The sequence below is a fragment of the Triplophysa dalaica genome, chromosome 25 (assembly GCF_015846415.1).
Source record: "Triplophysa dalaica isolate WHDGS20190420 chromosome 25, ASM1584641v1, whole genome shotgun sequence".
Classification (NCBI taxonomy): Eukaryota; Metazoa; Chordata; class Actinopteri; order Cypriniformes; family Nemacheilidae; genus Triplophysa; species Triplophysa dalaica.
In genome coordinates this window covers 14,781,663-14,791,356 of record NC_079566.1, presented here as the reverse complement: position 1 = coordinate 14,791,356, position 9,694 = coordinate 14,781,663, and the positions used below count along the sequence as shown (strand labels likewise).

General features: G+C 42.0%; 1 protein-coding gene across 1 annotated transcript; it reads right to left on the bottom strand.

Moving 5' to 3' along the window:
* Nucleotides 1–5,145: 5,145 nt before the first annotated feature.
* LOC130415975 (C-type lectin domain family 4 member F-like) lies at nucleotides 5,146–9,241 on the bottom strand. Its single transcript, XM_056742017.1, has 5 exons — nucleotides 9,163–9,241; nucleotides 7,228–7,314; nucleotides 6,906–7,054; nucleotides 6,639–6,751; nucleotides 5,146–5,314 (listed from the first exon to the last, which is right to left on the bottom strand). The coding sequence occupies exons 2-5, from the start codon at nucleotides 7,274–7,276 to the stop codon at nucleotides 5,146–5,148; spliced, it is 480 nt and encodes a 159-aa protein (XP_056597995.1). The 5' UTR covers nucleotides 7,277–7,314; nucleotides 9,163–9,241.
* Between the last annotated feature and the right edge of the window lie 453 nt (nucleotides 9,242–9,694).

The following is a 9,694-nucleotide window of genomic DNA, read 5'->3' as shown; positions in this document are numbered from 1 at the left end:
TGAGACAGGAACTCTCCACCTACCTGAAGTGAGCAAGCCACCCTTTTCCGGCTGAGAACCATGGCCTCAGATTTGGAGGTGCTGATTCTCATCCCCGCCGCTTCACACTCGGCTGCAAACCGTCCCAGTGCATGCTGAAGGTCCTGGTCTGATGGGGCCAGCACGATGACATCATCCGCAAAGAGCAGAGATGTGATCGTGTGGTCACCAAACCCGACGCCCTCCGGCCCCTGGCTGCGCCTAGAAATTCTGTCCATAAAAATTATGAACAGAACCGGCGACAAAGGGCAGCCCTGCCGGAGTCCAACATGCACCGGAAACAAGTCTGACTTACTGCCGGCAATGCGAACCAAGCTCCTGCTCCGGTCGTAGAGGGACTGGATGGCCCTTAGCAAAGGGTCCCGAATCCCATACTCCCGGAGCACCCTCCACAAGATGCTGCGCGGGACACAGTCGAATGCCTTCTCCAGATCCACAAAACACATGTGGATTGGTTGGGCAAACTCCCATGAACCCTCCAGCACCCTGAAGAGGGTATAGAGCTGGTCCAGTGTTCCACGACCGGGACGGAAACCACACTGTTCCTCCTGAATCCGAGGTTCTACTATCGGCCGGATTCTCCTCTCCAGTACCCTGGCATAGACTTTCCCGGGGAGGCTGAGAAGTGTGATCCCCCGGTAGTTGGAGCACACCCTCCGGTCCCCCTTCTTAAAAAGAGGGACCACCACCCCGGTCTGCCAGTCCAAGGGCACTGTCCCCGACCGCCACGCGATGCTGCAGAGGCGTGTCAGCCAAGACAGCCCCACAACATCCAGAGACTTGAGGTACTCAGGACGGATCTCATCCACCCCCGGTGCCCTGCCACCGAGGAGTTTCTTGACTACCTCGGTGACTTCATCCCGGGTGATGGGCGAGTCCGCCTCTGAGCCCTCGGCCTCTACTTCCTCAATGGAAGACGTGACGGCGGGATTGAGGAGATCCTCGAAGTATTCCTTCCACCGCCCGATGATATCCCCGGTCGAGGTCAACAGCTGCCCCCCTCCACTGTAAACAGCGTTGGTGGGGCATTGCTTCCCCCTCCTGAGGCGTCGGACCGTTTGCCAGAATCTCTTCGAGGCCGACCGATAGTCTTTCTCCATGGCCTCGCCGAACTCCTCCCAGGCCCGAGTTTTTGCCTCCCCAACCACCCGGGCTGCAGTCCGCTTGGCCTGTCGGTACCTGTCAGCTGCCTCGGGAGTCCCACAAGCCAGCCAGGCCCGATAGGACTCCTTCTTCAGCTTGACGGCATCCCTTACTTCCGGTGTCCACCACCGGGTTCGGGGATTGCCGCCTCGACAGGCACCGGAGACCTTACGGCCACAGCTCCGAGTGGCTGCGTTGACAATGGAGGTGGAGAACATGGTCCACTCGGACTCAATATCTCCAGACTCCCTCGGGATCTGGTCGAAGCTCTGCCGGAGGTGGAAGTTGAAGATCTTTCTGACAGGCGATTCGGCCAAACGTTCCCAACAGACCCTCACAGTACGTTTGGGTCTGCCGAGTCTGTCCAGCTTCCTCCCCCGCCATCGGATCCAACTCACCACCAGGTGGTGATCGGTTGACAGCTCCGCCCCTCTCTTCACCCGAGTGTCCAAGACATACGGCCGTAGGTCAGATGAAACAACAACAAAGTCGATCATTGACCTCCGGCCAAGGGTGTCCTGGTGCCATGTGCACTGATGGACACCCTTATGCTTGAACATGGTGTTCGTTATGGCCAAACTGTTACTAGCACAGAAGTCCAATAACAGAACACCACTCGGGTTCAGATCAGGGGGGCCGTTCCTCCCAATCACGCCCCTCCAGGTGTCACTGTCGCTGCCCACGTGGGCGTTGAAGTCACCCAGCAGAACGACGGAGTCCCCAGTCGGGGCGCTTTCCAGCACCCCTCCCAGAGACTCCAAGAAGGCCGGGTACTCTACACTGCCATTTGGCCCATAGGCGCAAACGACAGTGAGAGACCTATCCCCGACCCGGGGGTGCAGGGACGCGACCCTCTCGTTCACCGGGGTAAACTCCAACACATGGCGGCTGAGCTGGGGGGCTATAAGCAAACCCACACCAGCCCGCCGCCTCTCACCCTTGGCAACTCCAGAGTGGTAAAGAGTCCATCCTCCCTCGAGGAGTGTGGTTCCAGAGCCCAAGCTGTGCGTAGAGGTGATCCCGACTATCTCTAGTCGGAATCTCTGAACCTCACGCACAAGCTCCGGCTCCTTCCCCGTCAGAGAGGTGACGTTCCATGTCCCTAGAGCTAGATTCCGCGTCCAGGGATCGGGTTGTCGAGGCCCCCGCCTTCGACTACCACCCGTTCCACTTTGCACCGGCCCCTAACGGTCCCTCCTGTAGGTGGTGAATCCACGGGAGGGTGGTCCCACGTCGCTCCTTCGGGCTGAGCCCGGCCGGACCCCATGGGGGAAGGTCCGACCACCAGGCGCTCGCATACGAGCCCCAACCCCGGGCCTGGCTCCAGGGTGGGGCCCCGGCTGCGCCATACCGGGCGACGTCACGGTCCTCGAAATTGTAGTCATCCTATGGGTTTTTGAACCGCTCTTGGTCTGACCCGTCGCCTAGGACCTGTTTGCCTTGGGAGACCCTACCAGGGGCATATAGCCCCGGACAATATAGCTCCTAGGGTCTTTCGGGTACTCAAACCCCTCCACCACGGTAAGGTGGCAGTTCAAGGAGGGGTAACCAACTGTAAACCAACTGTGTCAAAGTAATGTTAAGAAAAATAATGCATATTTCCCTAATCTGGAGAGGCCTCTTTAAAACAAAGTGATGAATTTGAAAGAGAGATGTGAAGTATATGGATTCTGATGCATGAGCTTCTTACCCTTGTATTGAGAACATCTGCCTTTTGATGTGTTGAATCCATATATTCAGAATTTTCATAAACTGCATCCATTTCATTAATCTGAGAGAACACTTGCTTTCTGAGATGTTTGATAAAGTGTTTGATGAAAAGAGGGAAGTCACAGAAAATATAATTAGCGATGTAACAATTATAGCACATTATATCAGATAACAGTAAATAGACTGTGAAATAAAACAGGAAGTTATACATTATCAGGACTCTGTCCTTCCTGTTTTCGAGTTCTCTAACTCTCTGGACAGGGTCGGGACAGTCCTGCAGTTGTTTTGTGTTGAGACGGTTGTTACTTTGCCCCACGTGTCCTCCTGTCATTTCTCTCAAACATCACTGTACCTTGTCGGATTGTTGTCACTTTTTATGTCGTTTTGTGCTTATGGTATTGGTACCCTATCTTAGGCTTGTTCCTGCCGTGTTCCGCCTTCTTTCGAAGGATTGTTTGGCTTTTGTTTAGTTTCTATTCCTCAGTTGTTCCCCCTTGTGGGAAGTGTTTATTTTTGTATAAGTTATTAATAGTTCTTAGTAAAATGTTTTTACCCATTGTGGTTTTCATTTTCATGCTTTGGGCTCAAGCAAGGGTAAGAAAATTTCACATAACAGCATGTAGGCCATATTCATTCTGGCGCAGGCACATGGAGGTGTGCACTGAAAACAGTGTTTCTAAATTAGGAGGTCTCTCTCTTGATTTAGTCACTTTTACGAGCCCTCTTATGGCAAGACGAATTAAATTTTAATCATTATCAGGATGTGAATTTTTTATATTGATTATTTCAATTTTTATAAGTAAAAATTATAATTCCTGATATCAAGAATAGAATTTCTAGTTACTAGTGGGCCCAAGTGCGTATAACTCTATAATATGTAATTCAATGTTATTTTGACCTTATGACATTGAAAAAATCTCTTGTTCCTTGTCCATTACTAATTTATGTAATTTTAATGTTTCCTACTTAGTTGACATTCTCCATAAGATTTTCTGGTTTGACCAGAAATTACACTTTCACAAAGTTTACACACCTAGTAAAGGGCGTTTTTCAACGTTCATTACAAAGTGATTTTCACTGGCGATGAGCCGAGTGAACGTGCAAATTCTCTCCCGACATAGAATCAGTAATACCCTGATACACAAGGTGGCGCTGCGCAACTTCTTTACCCAAGAAATGAAGGTGCTAGGAGTAGCCTACATGTGTTTCAACATTGATAAGTTTAATGATTTGCCATCACACACCTCACAAGGCTGTTTTCAAAATGATCCCATAGGCTACAATTGACCTTTGACTGCACTCACCTCATAAGTTGGACGCTGTAATTTGACATTTGACATACAGTATACATATCAATAACACAACATATTGTTTCGTTTGTTCAAAAACATTTTGCTAGATTTTACATTAATTGAAAGCTGGTTGTTTTGTTCTTATCAACCATCGGCATCATGACCAGCAGAGTGCGGCTTCTCAGTCAAGTTGGTGGCAAGTCTGCGGTTTTCTGGGGTTTCTAAATGTTTCTCATGAATGCTACCATTTTTGGAAAGCTCTGAATTCAGTAACACACTCTTTATAATATGATTAAACAGAGATGTGGAAGTGTGTGAGAAGGCATTGCATGCTGTTACATGCTATTTTAGTGTTGGTTAAATGCCCTATATGTATATGTGGAGGTTGCACAGGAATTTAGCATCTGCTGACGAATTTGATAATCGCCAGTAGTGATGTATTCTTTTAAATGGAGTCTTGTTTTTTCTTTTCAGTGCCTTGTAAAATTTGGTCTTGGGTTTTGCAAAAACAAATAACCCAATATTAGACCTAAAGACTATGACAGTCTTTAAAAACAAAAAGACTTGACAAGTAAATGTAGGGATTCTAAAAATCAAATAGGACAAGTCTAGTCTTACAATACTGGATAGTTTATATGTGTTTATTAAGCCTACTTATATACCTTGTAAAAAAGTTTATTCAGTAATTATTCCTTGTAGTTTTACACAATGAAAATAGCTTTATTGATTAAAAAACATAAACATCTCGATAATATTCATTCTACTTCATCAACAACTTGTTGGTAAAAACCCTCACAGGATAAATGAATCATCATGGCTGACTGCAAATGTTTGCTTTAAAATTACTAAACTTAATAGCTTCAAAGGAAAAAGTATAAAAAGATACATTTTTATATTTATCTGGTTAAGATTTAATTAATTTAACTTTTTTATGACACAGACCTCTTTCCCATCATGTAAATTAATATCTCTTTTCGCAGATAAACCTTTTCTGCCTTTTGCAAGAATTGTCAAACCAAATATGTAAATTTCCATTCTCCTCTCCAAGACTGGCACAGTTCTCTCCAGATGGATCCTCATCACTCCAGTTATCAGGTTCATTTTTCCCATATTCCCTTTTGTTCCAGAACCTTGATGAAGAAAAGCAGTCAGAGTTAACATATAAACATTTGTACCGTCAGTTAAAATTATTATAGGTGTTATTTCTAGGCTATATTGTATAATGTTGTGTTTTCATCTAAATCACCTTAGAAGAAAAGTATGGCACGAACCAAATGGTGAACAAATCCAACCGTGTTCTAATCAAGATCTCAACTCTACACTTGTTAGCTGCTTTTAAATATGTTTTTTTAGACCATGCTTTTTATTCAGTTCTATAATTGTGATAGTGTTTAAAACTTTTTTTTTCATTTGTTTATTGTTTGATGCACATTTAGCCATTCATCTTGTATTATATGTTCTGAAAAATTCCAGTAGCTCCTCACTTCTTGTGATTGGTCGACACTGGAGCCAGTCTCTTTTTACAGCATTTTGATTGGGCAACAGATTTTACGTCATACTCGTGTTGTTGCTCTACCATTTCCGCGTAGAGTCGTATTCTTTTGATGGAAAACAAACTTTGTGAAGACAAACTTTATTTATTGACATATTTATAATAACGTATTTTATTAGATTTAGGTTTTGGGTGAGGGTTAGGGTATTTTTTATAATGTATTTTTTTAGGTTTAGGGTAAGGATTTGGGTTTGGGTCAGTGTTAACAAGTTATTCTGAAAAGGTATATATAGATGAGTGTAAATAGATTACTGGACAAATGACTCTCTCCAAAAAGTATTTAATTACTTCTTAATAATTACTTTTCATTTCCTAAATCAACCCTGTTTAGTTAAGGGATTCAAGGATAGACATGAAAAGGCTCTTTTAATTCATTCAAATAAATAATATAAAACTACATAAAGTAGTATTATTAAATGACCAAAGTATTAAATGTGAGAATTATACATTAAAGCATGGATTTTAAAAGTTAAACTTGGAAATTTGATGTCAATTCCACTTTTGCTCATACAGATATTACACAAAGTATTTTGTTTAATTACATCAGAAGTAACTGTAATTACATTACAGAAAAGTAATCCCTCACTTAATCACTAATTTAATTACAGTAACTTATTACTTAGTTACTAGTTATATGTTACACTGGTTGGGTTAAAAAATATTGAACTGTGATCATTACTTACAGGTAAATTATGTCATTGATAGCGAGCTGAAACTTACTCTCCAAATTGCGGCTAAGTATATAAAGGGGGAGGAGTTGGATCTCACCCCCTGCATCTTGTGTTCTGCAGTGAGGACCATCTCGAAACTTCGGTCAAATGTTATTTTCATTGCATTGAGTAGCTTATAATGGATTTATCTGAAACTGGTTTTAGTCAAACATATGTAAACAGAGTTCTTACTGTACTCCTGTTTCTTCAAGAGTTTGGTTATCAACCCAAACCCACCGGCCCTCAGTGTCCAGATCATTAAGACCGATCCAGTGAGTCTCTTTAATTTTAGACACCAGAAAATCCTAATATATAAACAAATATACAATTAATCTTTAAACGTGGCAAACAGTAATTTTGAGACATTAAATAATGAGAAATAATCATTTGCCCATGTGGTCTACAGATATCTGTAAATCCAATTCTGTTATTTCAATACTGGTTTATTTTAGACTTCACCTGTTCATTTTGGCTGGTAATGGTGACCAGATCTGCTCCCTTTGAAATGCACACATCACGACTCTTTGACCAGTCGTGTTTCTCAGCACTGAAGTAATGCAGTCCACGACAAACTGTCCATTCACCCGCAGAGATATTGCAAAACTCACCTGTGAGTAATGAATATATAAAACATGTGAGTAATAAATGTCTTCATTTTGCAGGAAAAAAGGAAGCAAAATATAAGTCATGCGATGGGTTACATAATGATTATCACTCCCATTATTTTATTTTGTACATTACTGTTCACATTTATTCATGTTCTGTTGTGTATTTCACTCACGTGTGTTACGCTCTTGAACTGGCTTTTCCAATGAAACCATGTTGCGCATCAAAGTCACTGATCCAAAATCTGCAAATTTATAATAATCTGATTAAAAGAAACGAACAAAAGTAAAGGTTACAGATGTATTTTTAAGGAGTGCATTGATGTAGATCTGACTTGTTGTCGATTCCCTAAAGTGCTAAGATTAGTTTTACAAGTTTTATCGCACAAGGTTTTTGTCCACGCAGCTTTCCTGTAGCTCAGTGGTAAGAGCATTGCGTCAACAACGTATGGTCGTGGGTTAGATATCAGGGGATTGCACAAACCGATGTATAAATGTATAGGACATTGCAATGTAAGTTGCTTTGGATAAATGCTTCTGCCAAATGCATAAATGTATATTTTTTTTCTTCAACTTTTTTACGTCAGTTCCTTAAAATGTTAGATTGGTCTCTAAACAACCAGACTAGTTAAGACATACCCTGCCTTCCAATTCGCCTATGTATACTTATACTAGCACTCATAGTAGGTACTTTTGAGTGCATGGCAAAAGAACTGGCACACACTGGGACACTAACAGGAAATGAAAGTGATAATTATTGTCTAGGCAACAACAACCAGTGTCACACACATCAAAATACAGTAAATGTAAACGTACATTTTTTTTTTATTAAGTGACATTATTAATGCAGTGCAATGTCAATGAACTCAGCCTACTCGCTGTGAGTTGTGGGTTATATTAGTCGTCAGGGTGCATCATTCTGCTTCTACATGCATTCTAACTTCTACCGGACGTAGTAGATCATCCGGGAATCTTTGGAATACTATTTTCAACATACCACGATATGGGCTATACTTTTGAATACTATAAGCACAGATAGTGTTAGGACAGTCTTATTTGAATGAAAACCTGCAGGTTTTCTGTCCAGATATGGACATCTAGTTGGCAATGGTCATACTCTCACAGGACCCCCAAAACACAGAGACATTACATTTCATTTAGGCATATGGCAGACGCTTTTATCCAAAGAGACTTACAGTGCATTTATTACAGGGACAATGCCCCTGCAGCAACATGGAGTAAAGTGTCTTGCTCAAGGACACACTGGTGGTGGCTGCTGGGATCGAACCAGCAACCTTTTGATTACCAGTTCAGTGGTTTAACCCACTAGACCACCATCTCCGACCAAAGACTCCCAACAGCAAGAACAAGAGAGGCACAGAGAACCATCAGAAGAACTTTAGTCGCTTTAGATGGAGTAGCGTCTCTCTCCTGCAGAACTGGCATAACAATCACATGTCAGAGAATTTTCTAGTGTACGCTCTTTTCTAGTTGGTAATGTGAAATGTGGTGAAACATCTCTTTCTTTTGTGAAACACTAGTGGGTTTTAACTGGTTTTGTGTACATGGAGAGGAAGAGCAATTGTGTAATGCATGCATAAAATGTGCAACAAAAACTTGTCAAATGTGTTTATCGCCTTTAACACCGATAAATATTGGTTAATTAAAAATAACTTTACATTTACATTTAGCAGACTCTTGTATCCAAAGCGACTTACAAAGAGTTCAGGGGTTAGTAATACAACAGGTGCTAATGCAAAGTTAAGGGTTTGAACAAAAACTAGACCTGTTTTCCCCCTCATTTGTCTGTTAAGTATTCAAACAGATGTTTTTTTTTTTATGTTTATTAAAAATCAACTCCTGTGCAATACTAAAATGCTCTATTATAATGTAAAAGAACTTCTAAACTGTGCACAAAAAATCTGTAAAATAGGGAATATTGCATAAATGTGAAGGAATTTTCTGTATAAATTTTTACACTTGTCTGCCCTGGATTTTGCACTCCATTAAATCATATTTTAGCATGAATGGAAATGTTAGTACATATAAAACTACAGAAATATAAAAGGACAGAATTAAAACAGTTCTACAGCACGGATGTTTTTTCTTACCTTTGCAGTGAGAGGATTTGTTGACTGAACGTTTGAAATTTGCATTTTCATAGATGGTTTCTATTTTACAGACCTGACAGTAAACTGCACTTCACAAACTACTTTTGATATATTTTTTCAGACACACCCACACCCAGGAAGAGGAAGGTAGTAAGAGTGTAGCTGAAGACAGGCCTCCATCTTTAACTTTGCTTGCCTGAGTGCTTCTACAAAAATAATTACTTTATTTACTCATCTCTGACACTAGGATGTGCATAAAGATGTTATAAGGTGGCTGTTATAAGGCCCCTTGTCAATAAAAACCCAACTCGACCCTAGAGAACTAGTTAACTACAGACCTATATCGAATCTACCTTTTATATCTAAAATTCTGGAAGTAGTTTCAACTCTTATCTTCCTTCAAAGGAATGATATCACTATCTCTGAAGGTTTCCAGCGATCAGGATGCAGTTCATGCCCAGACCTGATGGTTGAGCGCTGAATGGGAAGTGCCGACCTGACAGGTGTTCACTACAAAATTTCAAATGCAATT